The sequence below is a fragment of the Lissotriton helveticus genome, chromosome 5_1 (assembly GCF_964261635.1).
Source record: "Lissotriton helveticus chromosome 5_1, aLisHel1.1, whole genome shotgun sequence".
Classification (NCBI taxonomy): domain Eukaryota; kingdom Metazoa; phylum Chordata; class Amphibia; order Caudata; family Salamandridae; genus Lissotriton; species Lissotriton helveticus.
Genome location: NC_136065.1, coordinates 335323332 through 335346153, shown reverse-complemented (window position 1 = coordinate 335346153; position 22822 = coordinate 335323332). Strand labels below are relative to the sequence as shown.

General features: G+C 46.9%; 1 protein-coding gene across 2 annotated transcripts in view; it reads left to right on the top strand.

Annotated features, from left to right (window-relative positions):
• Nucleotides 1–22822, top strand: part of LOC144754517 (uncharacterized) — a 424858-nt gene that overhangs the window by 95469 nt on the left and 306567 nt on the right. For both annotated transcript variants that reach the window (XM_078642413.1, XM_078642414.1), the window contains exon 3: nucleotides 20530–20579. In XM_078642413.1, the coding sequence (XP_078498539.1) occupies nucleotides 20530–20579 (50 nt within the window). The remainder of the gene's footprint in view (nucleotides 1–20529; nucleotides 20580–22822) is intronic.

Here is a 22822-nt window from a genome sequence, read left to right as displayed (position 1 = left end):
CTGTAGGGTTGCAAATGATATTACACCATCCCCCTCCCACATATCCCCCACTGTCGAAATGCCGATATTATCCCACTGCTCAAAGCCCTTATAGCGCCGCAAGTGGCCCAACGCCTTCGCGTCCCATAAAGGGGTAAGTTTAGTGATGATTCCGTCCCATTTCAACTTCGCCTGTGCCTTGTACCAGAGACGCACTGTGTGTTTCGTAGGCCCCGTCAGCTTCGCCGCGACACCACGGTGGTACAGTGGGGTCAACAGACTGTTCGTTCCCAATTGTTCCCTGTCTGCCCTAAACGCCGGGTCCTCCTGCGGGGCGTGTATCCACTGGTTAAGAATTTTCAGCTGGGCCGCCCAGTAGTACAGTTGTATGTTGGGTAGCGCAATGCCACCGTCGTACCATCCCCTGTTCAATTTTGCATGAGCGATCCTAGCTGGCTGGCTGCCCCAGAGCAGGCCTGAGATCTGCGCCGTTATTTTCTGGAGGAAGCTATCTGGCACCAAATATGGAGCATTTTCGAGGACATATAGGAAGCGTGGCAGGGCCATCATTTTGAAGAGCGCTGCTCTTCCTAGTAACGTCAGGGGGAGGTCTTTCCAATACTGTACATCACCACGGAGGCGGATTAAAGGAGGCTGCAAGTTCAGTCGTGTGAACTCCGCCTCATCCCGGGTGATATGAATCCCCAGATACTTAAAGGACGTGTGCGCCAGAGCTAGCGGACAGGAGTCCGGGAGCGGCGGGAGCGGTCCCCTCAGCTCAAAAATTATGGACTTCGCCCAGTTGATGGTGTAACCCGAGATCCGTCCATGTGCAGTACAGAGGGCCAGGAGGTTAGGAAGACTTTCCCCCAGGTCTGTGAGGTAAATGAGCATATCATCCGCGTAGAGGGACACTCTTATCTTCCCAGTGCGGAGCCCACTGAATACCTTTCAGGAGTTGTGTGGTGCGGATCGTAACTGCCAATGGTTCCAAAACTAAAGCGAAAAGGAGGGGCGAAAGCGGACATCCCTGCCTAGTGCCACGGCCCAGAGAAATAATCCTGGAAGTGTGGCCATTCGCCACCACTCTTGCCATGGGGTCCCTGTATAGCATGCGTATCCAGGAGATAAACACCGGGCCAAAACCCATGCGCGCGAGCACCGCAAAAAGATAGTTCCACTCCACCATGTCGAACGCCATCTTGGCGTCCAGTGATAGGATCGCGGCCGGGCGTTGTAGCAGGGGGATGCGTGCCACCACCCCATGTACCCTGCGGAGATTCAAAGCAGTACTACGATGGGGCATGAAGCCGGATTGGTCTGGGTGAATCAGTTGAGGTAGGCACGGCAGGAGCCTGCTCGCCAACACCTTAGCAATAACCTTGGCCTCTGGGTTCAGCAAGGAAATAGGTCTGTATGACGAGCAATCGCCGGGGGGTTTACCTGGTTTCGGTATGGCAACGATGGACGCCATCCGTTGATCCGGTGGCAGCCTACCCTTCACTCTAGAGTCTTCGTACATGTGAAGTAGGGGCGTGCTCAGGAACTCGGACTCAGTTTTGAACCATTCAATGGGGATCCCGTTGGGGCCCATTGCCTTACCCGGGTGAAGGGCGCCTATAGCCAGCTGGACCTCTTCTATCGTCAGTGGCGCATCTATGTCTTTCGACGTCTCCGCCGTCAACTCCCGCAGGGGGGTGTGTTCGAGGGCAATCCTGACCACGTCCTCCCCCACCACAGTCTCAGGAGTGTACACCCCTTCAAAATATTCCGCAAGGACTTCCACGATCTCGTCTGGGCGCGTATGAACGGTACCACGCGGGTCAGTAAGTTGAAGGATGTTTCTTCCCCCCCCATGCCGCTTATCTAACCACGCCAGAAGTTTGCTGGCTTTGTCTCCGATATCGTAGACCCTGTGTTGCGTAGCCGCAATGTCCGACACCGTAATCCTCCTCAAGTGGTCAGTGAGGCGGCGCTGATGGACCTGGAGCTCATGGAGCGTGTCCTCCGAGGGGTTCGCCGCATGAGCGGTAGTGGCCCTCTCAAGGCCCAACTCTAAGTCAAGGGCCTCGCGTCTGTGTGCCTTTTTATGGTTCGCAATCACGGCAATGGCCTGGCCCCTAAAGACGGTCTTGTACGCTTCCCATAACGTAGAGGGAGAGTCCACCGAGGAACGGTTTTCCTCAAAGTAGAGCCGCGTAGCCTCCTTCAGGTCTTTAGTGATTCGGGGAATTTTAAGATAGCCAGGGAAGATCGGGAACACCCTATGTTGTTTCGTGTGCGTGGTGGTGATTGTCAAGGTGAGCGGTGAGTGATCCGATATGCCCCGTGGTTGAATAGTCGCCTCGCCTACTGTGAGATGCCCGTTGGACAATGTAAAGAAATAATCTATCCTTGAAAGGCTGTTGTGTGTGGCCGAATAGTATGAATATTGTCGCTGGTTAGGGTGTAGCGTGCGCCAGATGTCCACCAACCCTTGAGCATCCAAATAGGTCTGTAGCCTGCTAGGCCCCTCTGTGTGCGCGCGCGCGCGGGGAATCGGTCCAAGGTGTCCGTGAGTGCCATGTTAAAGTCCCCTCCCACGAGGAGGTCCCCGTCAGGGAGTGTCAGTAAAAAGTTCCCCAGATCTGGCAGTGCCTCAGAGTGCAGCGCAGGTGGTATGTACACAGAAACTACGTTTATCAGTTTACCCTCCCACTGACCATGAACTGCAGCAAAGCGGCCATGAGTATCGGTTGCTGTGGACTTTACAATAAATTGGGATGATTTTTTCTGCAGGATACCCGTGCCGCGGGACCCCGAAGTAAATTCAGCGTGTACTATCATGTGGTAGCCTCTCCTATCCAGGGCCTTCGTGGCCGCCCCAGTCAAGTGTGTTTCCTGCAGGAGAATGAGAGCAGGTCCCTGTCTTCTAATCCCCTGCAGCACCAATCCCCTCTTAATCCTATCCCCTAGACCTCTGACGTTCCATGACATGACAAGCAACGGGTTCGGTGTGGTGCGCCTATCTATTTCAGCCATAAGAAGAACAGTAAACATCCCCCGGACCCCCCCGCCGCTGGCGAGGCGGCCCGTGTAAGCCAGTGCAAGGCCGGCGGGACCATGTCCAATATATCACACTCCCAGTGTCCCTACTAGACCAGAATGCCTCAGTTGCGGGAAACATGCCCATAGACCTATGTGTGCTTATAACAAGAACTTGCAGGACCAAAAAGACCCATGCCTCAAACTTACCCGGTCCACCCCCCACCCTGCCCCCCTGCTGCACGGACTCGGAACTGCCCGCCCCCCCAACTGAGCAGAGTGCATATCCCCATCCCAAACCAGTGTACTTGCGCGTTGGGGTGAGGGACTCTCCGTCGCCGGCAGTCTCTCAGTCACACCCTCGGAGGCCCTTCACCCAGTGTCCAATGGCGGAAAGCGCTTGCGTAGCAATAAGTTCACCGGTGCAAAATGATTGACAGATGGTCAGTGCTCCTCGATGTCTTCCCTGCCACCCTCAGCACCTACAGAATCACCGGTGTCCGGTCCACCTCCCGAGGCCCGGGAGTCCTGGCGGTGTTCTCCAGCTCGGTCTTTCTTTGGACGATTCGGCCGTCGTTGGTTCTGTCCCGGTCTCCATCCCTCCAGCCACTCCAGCACGGATTCAGGGTTGTCGAAGAACCACGTTTTGTTCTCCACTACCACCCGTAGTCTCGCAGGAAAGAGCATCGAATATGGCAGTTCCCTAGATCTCAGTTCTTTCTTCACTTCAAAGAATGTTCGCCGCCTACGGGCGACCTCCGCAGTGTAGTCGGGGAAGATGGCGACGGTAGCGTTTTGAAGCTTCAGAGGAGGGGAGGTTCTGGCCGCCTGCAAGACCGCGTCCCGGTCTCGGAAATTGAACAAACGTGCCACTATAGGTCGTGGGGAAGCCCCTGGTTTTGGCTGACCTCCCGGGACCCGATGTGCCCGCTCCACTGAAAAGAATTTTGACAGTCCCTTCGGCTTAAGTTCCTCCGTTATCAGGTTCTCCACAAAAAGATCCACGGCCTGTACACCTTCCGACTCCGGCACACCTATAAGGCGGATGTTGTTGCGCCTTGAGCGTCCCTCTTGCTCATCCAGCTTCTCCCGGAGCGTTCTATTGTCCTGCGCCATCCTTCCCATTTCCCGCTGAAGTTCCGAAACGTCCTCCACAAGAGACTTGGTAACCACCTCCATGTCCTTCACTTTGTCCGACATCTTGTGGAGGTCTGCCCTTAGGAGGGAGACGTCCGTGGAAATGGCGCCTACGGTAGTTTGTAGCTGGGCCAGGGCGAGCATGACATCGTCCAAAGTCGCTTTCTTGCCTGTGTCGGGTGACTTTCCGCCTTGCTCCTTCCCCATGGGGGAGACGGCGTGCTTGTCGGAGGCATAGCGCTCAATGCGGGTCTGCGTGGAACCACCCTTAGCGCCTCTCCCCGCCATGCCGTGAAGTGTCGCGCTTCTCGTGCCCCTACGCCCCAGGATGCGTGGAGTGGTGAGGACCCCTTTCCAGTCCAACCCTGCAGTGATCAGGCCTTAACGGAGCAGTCCGGAGGGCTAGAGGCGGTCATGTAGCGCGGGGCGCTCACCCACTCCCTCAAGGCAGAAGATGGCGGACGTCCTCTCTGTCCCCGGCTCCCCAGGTCCCGGTGCCTCTAATAGCTCCCTCAAAGACGGTCAGAGCGCCAGAGAGCGTTTCCCCATTCACCGCTCCTCTGGTCCGCACGGGTCCTCGCCTCCGAACGGTCAGTTCTTTGCCAGTCTATCGGCTCCAGCACCTCGCGGGCACTTCCGGTCTTGGTCCCCGGGCCAGCACACACTTCCTGCTGGGTCCACAACCAGGAGAGGTCCCGGCTCAGGAGACGGTGAAAGGCCGATCCGCGGCCCCGGCGAATCTCGGGCAGCAGACGTCGGATCTTGTCGCCGCTTGTCGCAGCGCTCCCCGCCCGGTCCTGGGTTCCAGTACCCACCTGAAGGGCTTGTGGAAATGACGGATTGTGTGTCGGATCGATGAAGAGACTGCTTCAGCCGCGGAGCTTGTCCCTTATGCTGCCGCCATGATCGGCTGCTAGCCACGCCCCCCGCTCATTTGAATTTTAACTCGAGTTGATAGATCACGTTCCATATCTACAACACAACTTTTTTAAGCTACTGTTAAAATGAATAAATCAAGTTTTTGTTTACTTAGAAAATCCTTTCAGTAGTCGTACTTCAATTACACCCAGAAGAACACATATCCACTAAAACAAATTGACACATTCCATTTACTGTATTATCAATTGCCAGGAAACCTCATGGAAGGTAGCTCAACAAGACTTAACTCATACGTTAATCTCTCAGCTAATGCAGCGGTTCCCTTGTGCGCGTCTGTAGATTTCCTGACTGCTTTTCTAAAAACAGTCTGACTACGCACATTTCTGACTTTAGATTGATTCTTGATCTTCCATCAAGAAAAATTGACAAAAACAGTGTTTGTCGTCCATTCTGTTTACTGGCTAAGTATTTTCAAAAAATGTGATTACTGCACTTAATTTGTAAAGCAATATGTTCCTGAGGCAAACGTGTTGCCCAGAAGCCTGTTTTCTGTGCTATCCAAGGTCCGGTTGCCGAAAGTTCGAGGCTGCTGAGCCTTGATTGAACCTCATGTCTTGTTAATCCTCCATTTGTCACTTTTTCTGTCTCTCTTTATTTATATTTTTCTCTCTCTTGTTCTGGGTTAAAGTCTAATGAGGGAAACTATGTGCCGGCCCCCAAAAATGAGTGCCAGTGAGGCCCACCTGCAACCACTGGCTCAAATTAATTACTGCTTATACACCATCATCTGGATATTTTCCTCCCAAACTCTAGTGTGCAATTTAAACTATATGAGATAGAATTTGACTCCTACATTATCTATTATCCCTTTTGTTTGTAGAATCTGATATCATTCTATGGTCACTAGACTTACATTCTCCTTCGCTCAGCTGCGCTGTGGTTCGTAAAGACTCCTCTCTTCATAATTCTCAACATGCAGTGTTTTGAGAGCCAGTCTCGCTGCATCTTCTCAGAGTGGTCATGCTTAGAATCTCGACGAGTTCCAGTTCAGCCTTGAGATGTTTTCTATTGTCCGACTCGTCAAACTTCCAGCGCAAACCGAGTGTTCCTGGCAAAATATTCCATGTCCATTCTTATCAGTGGATTTTCTTCAGTTTTGTTCCCAGGAGTGAAGCAGTACGCCATGAAAGAAATAGCAAATATTGCTAGGAAATAAACTGGAATGCAGTGAACTGAAATCGAATGACACCACTTTAACAAATACAAAGTAAATTCTCTGAAGCAAACCAGAATATGGTTACCTAGCGAACAATTCAATTTGGTCCTATATCTTTGTAGGTGTACTCTGCAGACGTCACAGTGCTCATGTGTGTCTGTCTGTGCCGTCTGACCTTTATTGATGTCGTGAAGAAGAAAGGGAATAATTGTGCTAAAATCTATGTCAAACATGGTCACCAAAATGGCTAAATTGGCATGCAGGAAATGGGCTATATTGATGGACCCAGTGGGCCTCTTCTTCCAATACGTACTGTGCTTCTATCAAAGGGAAAACATAGCTAGTTTAAGGAAGAAGCTAGGTTACTTTATAGATCTGGTAGTGTGGCACATTAGCACTATAAGGTATACATTATTATGATGGTATTGCAAGTAAATTAGTCATAGAGCAAGAAGTGACAACATGTATGATATGTCCTTCTTTGCAAGCGTGCTTCTGCTGCTGAGCATCAGGCCACAAGGCACATTGGTGAAAGTAAGCCCCACTGATCGTCTTTGGTGCAAATCAGTCTTTAAATAAATTAAAATCTTTCATCTGGCATCCTTCAGCAACTGAGCAAAATGCGTATGTTGATGTGATTGTAAAATAGGAAAACCAGCTCAAAAAGTAGGAGCATACTGTTGCCTGGCAAAAGAAGAACATGCATGCTGAATGGATAGGAACTAAAATACATACACAAAACTAAAGTGAAGTCATAATGTGCATAATCCTCAGGGGGGGAAACCCCAATCGCTTTGTGCTCTTGCTTAATTGGTTGCCCACCAATATCCTAATTACAACGTTCCCAAATACACAAACTTTATATGCATCAAATTATCTCATCTTCTGTACGAGTCGCAATGAACTGATCTGTACTGCAACATATGTACTATGCCTCCAGCCAGATGATATGTTTCGTGAGCTACAGCACATTATTATTAATTTTGGACAAATGTAGAATTGCTAATAGGTCCTTCATTGTTTCCTTAGTTAATTGGATCCTATATACCAGGTTATATCAATCTGCCACCTGTGATATGGTAGGTAGGTGTATCGATTGCTTTACCGCATCAGCATTATCTTCCAGATTTGTAAGATAACTTTTTCTCATGTTCTCTGTTACCTTGGGGGTAGGAGGCCTACATCAAAGTGGGCTTGAGCCGAATCAGCTAAGAGTCTACTAAAGGCTTGTCTAACATCTAAATATCCACACTTCTCCAGTATTGAATCCTTCATAGATTCACATGCTTGTATCTTCCTCGTCGTCATGGTTGGAGCCTCGCGGTAATTAGAAAAGAAGTACCATAGAAGTACATAAGAAACAGCCAGAAGTAGAGAAACTTTGGAAGTAGTCAGCCTCCTTATGTAGGCCCAAACTTCGGCCAGTCACAGACCAGCCCTAGACCTCATCTCCCCAGTCAGAGCCACCAGACCTCAGATTTCTAACCGCACGTCGTGTGTAAGGGAGTATCCCTGAGCTTTGCTCAGTTTTCCTGTGATAAACTTTTGACCTTGTTTGATTTTCACCTCAAGGTATTGTACTTTCAGCTTTCTTTTCTGAAAATGTCTGAGGGTTCTAAGAAGTGGCTTTTCAGGCCTTGTAGGTCCTGTGGAAAAACAAGGCTTTTTTCTGAAGAACCGCATAAGGATTGCCTGTATTGCCTTTATCCCAAACATAAGGCAAGGACTGTAAATACTGCAGAACCTTTTCTGCTAAATCGATGAAAGATGGAGAAGCCAGGTTATTGTTAAGGCTCCAAAAGAAAAAATCTGAATCTGGGTCTGATGGTGAGGACAGTCCTGGGCCATCTTCTGTGGAGAGGAAGCGTAACAATGAAGGCTCTACCTCATTGAAAACTTAGGGCAGAGAAATCATCCACTGCAGAGAAATCTGCTGTTAAGCCTAAAGAACCAGGCCTAAAGAAGTCGTCTGCTACTTCTCTGCCTATCACTCCTCTCAAACAGGCTTCGTCGACGAAGAAAGCACCGTTGACGGATCCGTCGTCGAGATCTGCTTCAAAGTCTCCAACGGCTGTGGTGACAACCACTTTGTCGACGGCTGTGGTGATGGCCTCGTCGACGAGAACCATGACGACTATCTCTTCGTCTACGGCATCGTCGAAGGCTGCAGCGATGACAACAGTTTCTACGTCGATGATCTTGTCTAAGACTTCGTCGATGAGCGCATCGACGACCCTGTCGACGGGCGCTCTGTCGATGATCGTTTTCAAATCACCTTCACGTCCAGTGTCGATGACTATCACTATCTGGCGCCTCACATCTTCGACGGCGTCGTCGACGGATCAAACACAGGCTTCTGGAAGCTTGCACCTGGTACCAAAATCAGCAGCAATTTCTCTGTTACACAAGGTTTTGCCTTTACTTCCTGCTCACCTCCTGGATACGGAGGAGTCAGGTGATGAGTCTTTTTAGTCCTGCCTATAGTCCTTCCCAACTTCGTGTCAAATGTCAGGACCCCGATGAGGAACAAGAAGCACAGGCACAGGCGGAATATATGGAAGGCGACTATTCTTTTACAGGATATCCCCAGGTTCAGTGTTATGACTCTTTTCAAAAGCATTATCCATACGAGGAGTATGAAGAGCGTCAGGAGAGCCACAGAGATTCCAGGCTGGTCACAATCTCTTTTTTGTCACGGATCTCAAGAATATGGTAAATGACTACTATAAAAGATTTTCGGATTCTCATACTCCACTTCCTTTGACACCTGGTGGTCCGAGTATTCAAGTTGCTATGTCTCCATCTGTGGTTACTCCGCCTCCTGTTGTTCAGGCCGAGAAACAACCTCCTAGATGTATTACCATCCAGGATGACTACATAGAAAGTGATCCAGACGATCAGCCCTAGGATACGGACCTTCTAGGCCAAGAGTGGGATGATTGTGTAGTTCCATCTTCTCCGTCGCTTTCTCTTTCTCCAGTTATTTCACCCCCGGGAGACATTGGGGTCTTCCATGAGGTGCTTCAGAGAGCCTCCAAGAGATTCGATTTACCTCTACCTATAGTGCAAACCGATTGTTTCCTCTATGATTTTAAGGATGCTGCAAGGAAATCGGTCTGGTCCATCCCAATTGTTGACCATATTTGGAGTGAGCGCCTGAAGATAATGAAGAATCCAGTCTCCGTCCCAGCTATGTTACAGAGGATGGAGAAGAAATACAAGGCTCTGGAATCGGCTCCAGCTTGCTTAATTGGCCACCCTCTCCTGGATTCAGTCATAATGCAGGCTGCCCAGAGGCATTACAGGAACCTGCAGTCCCCCTGTACGGTACCGCTTGCTAGAGAGGGAAAACGCCTTGACCGTTTTGGGAAACGTTTTGCGACCATGGCTGTTACTTCCATTAAAGCTTCTATCCCCTTGGCGATTTTGGGTCGGTATGACAGTTAATTATGGTCAGATCTGTCTCCTTGAATTCCTACCGGAGGATAAGAGGAAAGAAGCTAAGGACCTCTTGCAGGAAGGTGCTAGAGCTTCCTCGGAGGTGATGGACTCCGCTATAGATCTGTCCTCTATTGCCTTAAGGCAAATGGCTGGTGCTGCAGTCCTGCGCTGGCAGGGATGGTTGAGGGCGACGTCTTTCCATCCTGAGATCTAATCAAAGGTACTTAACATACCCTTCGATGGAGAGAGTCTTTTCGGGAAACATGTTGATGACGAGTTGCAGGGCATTAAAAAAGACACAGTAACTACACGTTCGTTGGGCACGCTGTAGTAGAGGTAATTTCAATCCTTTTGAGGAGGTAAAGGTAGAGCCCAATTTCACCAGAGGCCATATTTTCAGTCCTACAGATTTCAACCATATGGTCAACAGGGCTACAGCTCTCAATACCGAGGACGGCATCAGCAATTTCGATCTTCCATCATGTCGTACAACCAGCAGTAAATTAGGCGTAAACCTGCAGAAAGTGGAAAACTGCAGGATTCATCAAGAAGGCAGTGACGTTTCTCCTCCAGTCACCTCATTTCATTCTCAACTTGTTTGGTCTCATCACCTCTCTCCATTTCTGGGTCAATGGCAAACCATAACAGGGGACAAATGGGTGTTGGACATCATTCAACACGGCCACACCTTAGAGTTTCTCCACAAACCTCCTTGAACTCCTCCAAGAAAAACTTTCCATCATCATCTGTCAGTATTGAGACAGGAGGTCGCAACACTACTAAAAAAGGCGGCGATAGAAAAAGTGCCTTTCATTCAACGCGGGAAAGGTTTTTACTCCAAATTCTTCTTAATAAAGAAAAAATGCGGGAAATGGAGGCAAGTCATGGACGTAAGGCAGTTAAACAAATGCATCAAAAAGCAGCCGTTCAGTATGTTATCTCTCCAAGAGATTCTCTTATTGATAAAGGGTTTCTTCTGGCGTCTCTCGATCTCTTGGACGGATACTTCCACATCCCCATTCATCAAAAGCATCGACAATTCCTAAGGTTCGAGGTGGCTGGGGTTTATTATCAGTTCAAGGTTTTGCCATTTGGCCTTCGCTCAGCTCCCAGAGTCTTCACGAAATGCATGGCTCTGGTAGCAGCCTTTCTGAGGCGATAGGTACACCACGTTTACCCCTACTTGGACGATTGGCTGATAAAAGGGGCGACATATCACTCTCCCAGAAAGTCTACAATGGCCTGTCAACGGCTCTTTAAGTCTCTAGGGTTACAGCTCAACGTGGAGAAGTCACATTTGGTTGCAAATCAGAAGCGTGTGTTCCTAGGAGCTCTTCTAGACACAAGGCTAATGAAGGCGTATCCCACTCCAGAACGGAAGCTCAAGATCATGCGCTTAGCATCCCTTCTACGCGCAAAAGAGTGCACTACTGTGAGAGTATTCAAATTGTTACTGGGAATGCTGTTGTCTTTCATCCCGTTAATTCTAAATTGTAGCCTGCACATGAGGCCTCTGCAGGAGCAGTTGAACCTGCAATGGGTGCAGATGCACGGTTCATTCGCGGAAGTCATCTCTCTCTCTCTCTCTCAAGAGATCAAACACTCTGTCATTGTGGGAGAAGAAAAAACGATATTTCTCCGGGTCTTTTGTTCCAAACAATTCAGCCTCCCTACATTATGACGACTGACACCTCAATGGAGGGTTGGTGGGGCGCATCTTCAGGAATTGCAAGTTCACGGAAAATGGTCCCTCCAGGAGACACGTTCACACATCAATCTCTTAGAACTGAAAGCAGAGTTCCTGGGACTACAGGCTTTTCTTCCCAGAATCCAGGGATCCTCCGTTCTATTAAGAACAAACAATACCACAACAATGTTTTACCTTGCCAAACAAGGAGGCAACAGGTCTCTCACTCTATCGGACCAGGCCCAAGAGATTTGGAGATGGTTAATTCATCAACACATAACACAGCAGATAGAGCATGTCCCGGGTGTTGACAACGATTGGGCAGATTCTCGAAGCAGAACAACCCTCCAGTGTCACAAATGGGAATTAAACGACATTCAGTTGAAGCGGGTCTTTAAGTTGTGGGGCACCACAAAACTAGATCAGTTTGCAACAGAAAACAGGAATTGCGAGAGGTTCGCCAGCAGGTTTCCGCAGAGGGATTCTTGGGGTAAAGCTCTTCAGATGCAATGGATTGAAACGTCCCCATTTCCCCTCTTCCTGCGAGTGCTGAGCAAAATGAAGCAGAAACCATGCCATATAATTCTCATAGCATGGCCGAGGCAGTTCTGGTACACGGAGCTTCTCCTGTGTTCGATATCTCCTCACATTCTCTTCCCTCAGCTACCAGACTTACTTTCAGTGAACAACGGCCAGGATGTTCATCCTCAAATATGGTTCCTAAGTTTGTCAGACTGGAACCTCACGACTATGAATTTGCAGACTTAAATATCTCTCAGGATTGCAGGTCTATTTTGCAGTGGGCCAGAGCTCCATCCACTAGCAGTTCTTATGTTGCAAAGTGGAAGAGATTCTGTCATTGGTGCGAAGAAAAAAGGAATTGCATCCTTTCCAGTCCACTGCGGATCAAATTTTACCCTACTTACTTCACTTGGCAAAGTCTAAATTAGCTAATTCATTGCCTGGCGGCAATCTCCAGGTGTCACAGAAGGCCTGAAGAACTTTCTTTGTGGTCGACACAAATTGTTAAGGAGTTTATGAAAGGACTCTTCATTGTTTCCCACCCTTAAAACACACTGCAGTTCAGTGGGAACTAAATACAGTTCCGGCTCAATTGATGAAATCACCTTTCTAACTCATTCATAAAGCAGATTTAAAATAAGTTTCATGGAAGATGGCTCTTTTCTTAGCCCTCACATCGGCGAGAAGAATCCGTGAGATCCAAGCTTTCAAGATTGCTGAGCCTTTTCAAGCATGTGAATCTATGAAAGATAACAATACTGGAGAACCACATTGTACAGGTGAGTAACTTGTTTTTTTCACCACCCAAAAGTGAACTGGGATGCTCGTCCACAAAAAAATTAATGTTAGGGTGGCAAAAAAGATATCCAAAGTCAAACTTTTTAAGGTTGTGAGGGATGTGGTGGTTAGTGGCAGTGGCCACCAGGCGCTCTTCAAAGGGAGACGAGTTACAGTGTCAACTGGTGTCCAAATTCCCAATTCAAACAAGGAGGCTACTGCTGCTGGAAAAGGGACAGCATCTTCATTTGGTCCACGGGGTTAAAAACTTAATGATCCTGTTTCTTTTTCGTTACTGGTTGTATTCAATGTGAACTCATTCAACCCATTGTTTCTCACTTGCAGCGGGGGAAGATGGATTTCGTCTTTTGGTCCAACAACGCATTTGGAGCACAAAGCAAGTTTACAGATATGGGGCAAATGAGATCTAGAATCATGGCAGCTAGGTCTAACCAATGGCATAGTACTCAAAGGTGGAGCGTAAAAGAGAAAATCTCTTGCACACCTCTCTAATTGTGAATGTAGAGATACTGGATCCCACAAAATCCGAAGAATGGGGTCTAGTGAGAGTGAGGAATCATAGCAGGTTCACTCCTTCAATGTCTGCTCTCTGTGAATGCTCTCATGTCTTGTTCCGGACGTCCAGCTTGGCTGACCATGTTTAAAGCAAATAACGTTTTTGTTGTGCCCAGAGGATACCGGAGTATTAATAACGTTTCCCCCAAATACTTGAGAAGCCTCAATACTGCAGAATAATAAATTGCCAAAAGACGTGATTTTGGTAGTGCAGTATTTACCGATTGGGGGCTTTATTACCCTTACAGTACTTTTAATTAATTTCTGGCACTCAGTTCATACAGAAATGATAGAATTATGTTTCTTCAGTACATGTAGATTTCCCCATGCTCCAGCACTCTACCTCTCTTATGGTATGTAGAACAACCACAGGCAAAAACAACAGGTGATGGACAGAATGCAGAACATTGTCATACATTCACCCCAGTACAGAGATCTGGGCCTAAATCCATCGTTTTTTTGCACTCCACACCACCCCAGGTCAGACATGGCCATATGCAAATCAGCCTTGACCCTGTGCACAACCACACCATGGACTGTAACATTGTCTATAAAAAAAATAAGTTATTTCATAGCCCGCATCACCCACAAAGAAAAGTCAAAACTTAACAGCCACCTGCATCCAATTGATGGACAACCGTATACCCCAGCAGAAGAAGTAAAATTGAATTGTCCTTTGGCACTCACATCCATGCTTGTAAACTCCACACACCAAGCCACATGGGGTCCAGCCTGTATTTACCTAAAATATCCCATTGTACAACAATATAGTAGACCATTCCAACCTAGCTGACCACTGACCAGTTTGGGAACACAGTCAACTACTCTCTCAACAATCTACATGTACCTCTGAACCATAAAGGGTACCTAGACTGGAAAACTGCTACAGGACACCAAAGATGGTAGGAAAGCACTATACAAAAGTGTATAACATAACTTAACAGGGTATAAACACTTATGAGAGGTCAGACAAACAAGAAGGATGCAACTTGAAACAGATGGGCGAGGGTGAGTTTGTTTTTTTAAAAACTTTATTTATCATTTTCCGACTTATTCATATCAAATGCCATCCTCACAGTTGTTCCTTCACAATCATTTAACAGTTTAACCCTATGGTACCATTGTGCCATGTTATACACAAAATATGTGGCATAGCGACACAAACAAAATACAATATTTGACCAGTACATGTTAGTCTTCTTGTGACATATCATATCATCCCAGAGTGCGCATTTATCCGTCCTCAGCATTAATCTGAAATCCATATACAATGCTGTATTCCACCTTACATTTCAACCCAAACCGGTCAGAGCTATATCTTCAGGAGCATGGCTAGGAGCGACAGGTTCCAAGTTCTGCAAATATGTCTTATGCCGACCACATATATCTTTTGGTCTGGGCTTGGGTGGGAGCAATGTGGCATACAGTTTGTGTTGCAAAATGTGAGACTAGCAAGCCATGCACCGTTTGTAGGCAGAGGTCTGCTTCCCCATCTAATAGCTATCTCGTGCTTAGCCAGAAGCAGCTCCAGCGCAATAAACTTTCATTGTTTCTTGGGCATTTTATATACATATCCCAGTAGTGCAACCTCGGGGTAGGGTCCATTTCCAGCAATGTCATCCGGGATATTATTTCGAAAATGGCTGCCCAGAACTACCCAATCTTCAGGCAAGTCCACGTCAAATGGGGAAAGTCAGCATAAGGGCTTTCACTCTTTCAGCAGTTGTGTGGCCGTGACGGGTCAATAGTGTGAAGTCATGCTCCCAGGCCTCTCGAACCGTAGTATCGTGGCTGGGGACCAGAATCATGTTGGCCCTGTATAAGCTTGAAATCAATTGATTCCTGTCAGAGTTAGAAATTAAAAGGGCTAGGGGCTCGAAAGACTGTGGCACGAGTGGGTAATCCGATGTTTCTGCACGCAGAGCCGTGAACCCTGCTGAATATGAACTGATCTATAAAGGTCAATAGGATCCCGAGTAACCCCCCCCCCCACCCCTGCCACCCCCCCTAGCGCTATCAAATACATGTCCGCCCGGTAATAGGTCACCAAGCTTTATAATGGAATGAGATGGAAGCACTCGAAAAACTAATTTCTCTTCTGTGATAGGGATCCATGGGTTGTGTGCTATGAGAATTTCGGAAGAGTACAGGGAACCGCACCCAGTCACTCGTGAGAGTTTGCGCCATGCCCAGCTCGAGGTGGACACCGTCTGAATATCCCTAGGGTCGTGAGGAATTTCCTGAGGCAAAATGGCATGGAGCGGAGTCTGTAGCACCAGGTCAGATTCAGGCTTACTGTAAGGGATACGCGCATCTGGATGGTACCATGAATGGCAAAGCTGCCCTGTACCACTAAGTAATACATTCTGAAGTCTGCCCCCCCCCCTTTCATGTGGCAAAGTCATGGCCTCCCATCGTATCCTAGGTCTTTTGCCACGCCATGCGAGCCTAGTAAGGTGCGATCTGAGGGTCTTAAAAAAACTGTCTGGGAGCAGAATGGGGATATTGTGGAACATGTATAGAAATTTCGGAAGAACTATCATCTTCATCAGTGCAAATCTGCCGGACATGGAAAGCGGGAGCCTTATCCATCGTTCGATCTGTGCTTCAAGGTTGTGTATGACTGAACCGTAAGTCAGTCTCACCATCTGGTCTGCTTCCTATTAATCTGGATACCTAAATACTTGACAGTCATGACACCATTTCAGCGGGAATTCACAGTCCCATTCAATGGTGCCAGTCGTTAAAGGAAGTAGCTCGGACTTGCTCCAGTTTATACCAAATCCCGAATATCCACTAAAGCGAAGAATCTCTCTGATAAGTGGATCCAAATTATCCTGCGGGGGCGGACATACAACACTGTCATCTGCGTAGAGCGAGATCAGGAGGGGGCCTGTATTGAACTGGATGCACCTATGGAGGTGTTTCTCCTGAAAATGGTGGACCAGAGGGTCTTGGACAAATATGAAGAGTAAAGGAGATAAAGGGCAACCTTGTCTGGTACCACGTGTAAGAGCGAACGGAGTGGATAGTGTGCCATTCAGGCGAAGTCTCGCAATGGGGAAGGCGTAAAGCAATGCTGTGAGGTCTATAAAACTTTTGGGAATGCCCAGTTTCCTCATCACAGCCCATATGAAAGGCCATTGCAAGGAGTCAAACGCCTTATCTGAATCTAGCAGCACCGCCGCAGCCACAACCTCTGGCGCAATTCTGTGCAACACTGCAAACAATGTGTGCAGATTTAGTGCTATAGACCTATGGGGAACGAAGCCAGACTGCACTGGATTGGGGATACGATGCGGTCTCAGAGCAACGCCAGTCTCAAGGCAATCATTTTAGCTAAGATTTTATAGTCCAAATCCAAAAGTGATAGCGGCCTATAAGTACCGCAGCTCATTGCTAGGTTTGGGCAGTAAGATAATTACTGCCTCACGCTGTGTGGAAGGTAATGAGTTATTTTCCAAGGGTTCATTATAGAAGTCAAGAAGGTATGGGGCAAGTATGTTTTTGTAATGTTTGTAAAATATACTTGTAAAGTCATCGAGCCATGGCGCTGTCGTACCATTTAAGACACCTAAGGGGCTAACAATTTCCTCTTTAGAAAATGGCTCTGCCAAAAACTCCTGCATATAATCTTCTAGCCATACCATAGCAATCTCATTTAAGTAGGCCCTGCAGTCTTCATCATCATGTATTGCGCGTGCGGTATATACATTTGTATAGTATCTAAGGAACTCATCCCTGATCTCAGCTGTGTCTGTGTGAATCTGCCCGTCGTCTGAGCAGATAGATGTAATGTAGGCTTTCCCCACACAAGGCCTCAGCAGTTGCGCCAGTGTGCGTCCCGGTCTGTCCCGCTTGTCATTCCGCCTGGGGGTGGTGTGTTTCTCCAGAAAATGTTTCGCTTTCAGCGGCTTCCCTGAATTCTTCTGTCAGTAGGAACAAGCGACTGGTCTGCTTAGCCAGGTCTGGGTGTTTTGAGTTGTTCTTCGTCCAGGACCTTTAGATGGTCTTCTATGTGAGCAAGTGTGCCTCTCAGTGATTTCAGTACCCCAGCGTGCTTGGCAATGCATTCCCCCCCCCTTATGTACGCCTTGAATGTCTCCCACACCGTCGCCCATGTACTGACGGAGCCAACATTTGGACCAAAGTATGTCGCTATTGACTCTTGAATTTCTGCAGGGACTACCGCATCTTTTACAGCCTGCCCCGGGAACCTCCACTGTCTTTCACTACCCTCTGGTCTGGGGAGTCGGATATGCATAATAACCGGTTAATGGTGAGAGCACGTTCTAGGCAAATGGGTCATAGATCGGAACCAGGGAGCCATTGTATGTGAGATAAACCAAAAGTCCAGTCGTGTCCAAGCGCTGTTGGAGGCTGAATAGTGAGTATATGCATTATCGGTGGGGCTACGTGTGCGCCATACATCCACTAGTCCGATAGATTCACAAATGCCGCCAAGTTCCCTGCTGGCTCCGGGTTTTGTGGCGTGGGAACCTGCTGTGCTATCTTTTTTGGGCTGCAGAAGAAGGCTAAACCCCCCCCCCCCCCCCCTAAGCAAATGTAGTCAGCGCCTAAGGGAAGCAACAGGACGTGCAGAGAGTTGGAAAAAATCAGGGTCATCTACATTTGGCACATAGATGCACATTAGTGCGATGCTATAACCCATAAGTTTCCCAGTCACCAAAGCGAAACGGCCTGCTCTATCGGTATGTACATTATATAGTTGGAAGGGCAACCGTTTGTGTATAAGTATTGCAGTCCCCCTGACATAAGTACTGTAGTTCGTGAAGTAGCGGTGCACACCCCAACTAGAGGCAAACGTGGTATGGGTGGTCGGGGACAAATGCGTTTCCTGTAAAAACACAATGTCGGCCTTTGGTGCTGTAAATAATTTAACACGCTCACCTTTCCCGGTATTGTTCAGACCCCGCACATTCCATGTAAGGAAGTTGATGTCAGAGACTGTAGAGAGCCTACCTGCCATAATCCCAAGTGGTCATATCTACAAAGTGCGTGAATGTGTCAATACTAGTGCATGGAATGTCATGGTAAACCAGTCCTGTTTGGAACAAATGATACCTTATAACTAAAGAAACACACGCCCCCCCCACCCACCCACCTATTCCCTCGTTCATGACCTAGGAGAAATCCCGAAAACCCCATAGTAGTTTAAAGCAAACATCACAATTATCAAGTATAAACATAGCAAGAAATGTGCAAACTCACTGGGGGGAGGCAACGTCTCGCCTTATCCCTGGAAATATTTATACATATAATAAAGAGAGATTAGCACAGCCAGTGCCCAGAGTCCAAAACCTGGACTATCGTGTAGAAAAAAGGGGAAAATTAAACAAATACCTTCAATACTTATCAATGTGCTGCAATGACCAAGTCTCTCAGCTCGCTGAAAACAGTTTCATACTGGAGCCAGAGTTCGGCATCTGGTGCGAACGCTCTGGCGTGGGCAATTTCCTTGGTGGCTCAGTATTTGCTCGGATTCTGAGGAATTCTTGGGCCTCCGCCTTTGTTTCAAAAATCCTTGACCTGCCTTCCACATCTAATTTCAGTCGCGCAGGGTTCAGCATTCTATACTTTAGTCCAGCCTCGTGTAGCGTGGTTTTGATTGTCGCAAATTTTCGGTGGGCCTCTTGAAACATCGCAATGAAGTCAGGGTGCAAAGAGATGGAGGAACCCTGCCAGTCCAGCAACCCACGTTCACGTGAAATCCGCAATGCAGTGCCCCTGTCCTTAAAGTTCAGAAGCCGTGCCATGATGGGGCGAGGTGGATAGCCAGGGTTAATTTAAGTTCAGCAAAGACATGAGCTATGACAGTTTATGGGCAGTGTCCCATAGAGAAAAAGTCCACGAATGGCACACACAGAATATGCGTCAGTCCGAAAGAAAGCATGTAGTGACCTCAAAAGTTCCCAAAGGCAGTCTCTGGGAACAGGTCTGGTTCCGATCGGGAAAATCTGAGTGAACCAGCTAGTCATTCCATCACCTACACAATCCAAAAATCTATCTACCATCCCTTCTTCATATCAATGTATGTTATAATTCACTAGTTCTGGGGGTAACTCCTCCTTGGCCACCTCATTGTGTCAGAGCACTCATTCCATTGGTCAGTTTGTGTAGGATGGTTGTAATTGGACCTAAAGAAGACAAATATTATAGAGAGAAGAGAGGTGGTTTTGGTCACGTAAGTCCAAACCATGATCCTTTAGCAGTAGGCACATGAATGAGTTCAAGAGGACAGTTTCACATAGCAAAAGGTTCCCAAAGTAGACTTTGTTGCAAATAGTCCTTGTAAGCTAGTGAGAACTCTTCTACTGCAGCACACTTTAGCTTCGCATTGTAAGTTCATTAAACTTTCTCACAAGTGTAAAGCAGCTTAAAAGAGGGTAAAAGACAGGCCTGTTATATTTGCTTTAAAAGATGTGTAGAAATATAAAGTAATGAAAGTATACATTTCTGGTAATAGGAAGAATTCTCTAAGATTCTTTCAATTTATAGGCACTCAGAATACATTATTAGTTGTATTGTAAAAATTACATATAGCTATGGCATATTACTGCATTTCAAAGTATCAACATGTAAAATAATCTCAAATCATAAAATATTAATATAGTTTCAAATGATTTACATTAGTACATATCTGAAGATAAGCAGAAGGCTTCAGAGCAGTTGCACTAAAGATGGCTATGCAAGACCACTTTCTTTTGTCACATTCAGTGCACATTTTCACATGTGCAATGATGAAATTCAGAATGAAAACCCCTTCAATATCACACCTGAAATGATCTAAAATCATGTTAGATTTCATTAATTCTTCACACACATTATTTCAATAAGGATGGTTAGAAACCTAATAACTTGTGAGTACATCACTTTAATTTTTTGTTACACATTGAAATGACAATTAAAGCTGGTTAATAACATATGAACCTATATTGTTAATGTATATGATTTCATCTATCCTACAATGTAATTGCATGCCTTCATGATGCAGCAAATAAGTTCTCACATTTAATTTTTCATGACTCTGTACCGTGTGATTAGGGACATTTATTCATGTGTTATTCAAGATGTCTCATAATCAGTTTAGATATTTGTCAGGGGATCTATCTGCTTATCAGCTGCATCAATATTAAAACCTTTCACTGTGTGAAAGCCCAAACTCTTGACTTTCTAAGTGTTTAAATACCTTGCACCACTGTATACTTTATAAGCTGACAATTAAAGGCTCTTTTCACTAAAAAGTTTTCTCCACTCTTTTGGTCAACAGATTTTGTAGTATATAAATTAGAAGCTCAAGAAGCCCTGAACAAAGAGAAGGTGAGTGTGTGATCTTATTTATTGAGAAACTAAGTTTGGTGGAAGGGGGGCTCTTTTCTGTATTAGATGCCCCATTAAGTGCGCTCCATTTACTTTTGCTATTACAGGTTACCCACCATCACCGGGGAATTGTTCCTTAGCTGCAGGCTGAGATATGGCCTAGTTTATGGGGTGGTTAGTGGAATGCCCAACATGACTAGTCTGTGGTGATGATGGGCATATTTGGTGGAGGTAGCCTCATGCCAGGCACTAAATGGGACAAGGCAGCTGATTGGCTGATGGAACATGGCAGCTGATTGTTAGAACCTTTTTCTTTTGGCCATACTTCCACAGCAGATTACATTTGCTGCAATCAATTGTTGGAGCAGCCTGCTTCTGCCAAACAATTTTTGTGAAATGGGATGGCGATCTCAATCAAGCAGGCACTGTTTTCCCGCCTTGCAGGAAATCTGTAAAGAAGAGCTTTTTACTTGGTACCTTTGAACCCTTTCAAATGAATGCTACATGCACACCTTGTGAAGGGAAGAGGCAATCTTGACAACATTTAAATGGTTGTTTAAAATGTTTACTTCAAGCTACTCTGCTACCTATTTTATATTTTACTTGCTGTAGAAAATGAGCATTTCTCAGGGTAATACATGAAACAGCCATGATAAGGATTCTAGAAAATGTGCATGTGTGTTCCTCATTTTCACAGCAAGACTCGCACCTCTTCAGTTTAATTGATTTTAAGAAAAAGAGCAAAATGGAAAGTTCAAAAGGCAGCAACATGCGTTTGCGGCTAAAGGTGGTACTCTGTCAGCTATGTTTAACAGTCCCAAAGGAATTTTACACTATTTGGCGCTCACCTGTTAAGGGGTGTTGGTGTGCTGTGCTGTAAGTTAAATTTAGCGTTTGGCTCCTATCGGACATTCTCCATGCTATGGTTAGAACCTCTCGCACTAGAAGAGTCTGGGAGTACGTGCCTGAGCCCCTCACATAAGGATGATCACGGAACTGAAGCCCTGCAGACTGGGAGGCGATCACAGTCCATATCAGAGTGCCCACAGGGTATGAGGGTGTCACACACAGTCTGTATGAAAAGCCTACATACCGAGAGGGTATCGAAGTCCGTATCGGAGTCCACAGACTAGTAGGGTATCCCAGTCTGTTACGGAGCCAACAGATGAGGAAGGTATCGCTGTCCGTATCAGACCCAACAGACGAGGAAGGTATCTCCGTTAGTATCAGTGTTCACATATTAGGAGGATAGGATTTCACGGTCTGTCTAGGAGGCGAGCATAGTCCGTTTCAGTCAGACAATGAAGGTATTACAGTCAGTATCAGAGTCCACAGACCTGGAGGGTATCACAGTCCGAGTCTGCACCTCTGAGACTGAGGCAGAGTCCAAGTCAGTTTGAGAGCCCTGCAGACCAGGAGGGTACCACTATCATTATCAATAGCGCTACACTCCAGGAGGTATCCTAGTCTGTGTCAGAGCCTCTACTACTAAGAGGGTGTCTGTCTGTATCAGAGCTCCTCAGTCAAGGAGGGTACCACCTTCAATATCCAAGTCGCTCAACTGATAAAAGTATTGCAGTCGGAGACCCACGGACTAGGAAGATATCACTTCAGGTTCAGAACCCCACCTTCTAGCAAGGGTTCACAGTTCCAGAGACTGAGAGGTTCTCACAGTCACTATCATAGCCCACAGACTAGTAGGGTATCGGTCTGTGTCACTGTCTCAGAGACTAGGAAGGTATCATCATCAGTATCAGAGCCTCAGAGACGAGGAAGGTATCATCATCAGTATCAGAGCCTCATAGACTAGGTAGGTATCGTCATCAGTATCGGAGCCTCAGCGATTAGGAAGGTATCATCATCAGTATCAGAGCCTCAAAGATGAGGAAGGTATCCTCATCAGTAATAGAACCTCAGAGACTAGGAAGGTATCCCCATCATTGGTATCAAAGCCTCAGCAACTAGGTAGGTATCATCAGTATCAGAGCCTTCGAGACTAGGAAGGTATCATCATCAGTATCAGAGCCTCAACAACTGGGAAGGTATCATCTTCAGTATCAGAGCCTCAGCGACTAGGTAGGTATCATCATCAGTGTCAGAGCCTAGGAAGGTATCATCATCAGTATCAGAGACTAGGAAGGTATCATCATCAGTATCGGAGCCTCAGCGACTAGGTAGGTATCATCATCAGTGTCAGAGCCTAGGAAGGTATCATCATCAGTATCCGAGACTAGGAAGGTATC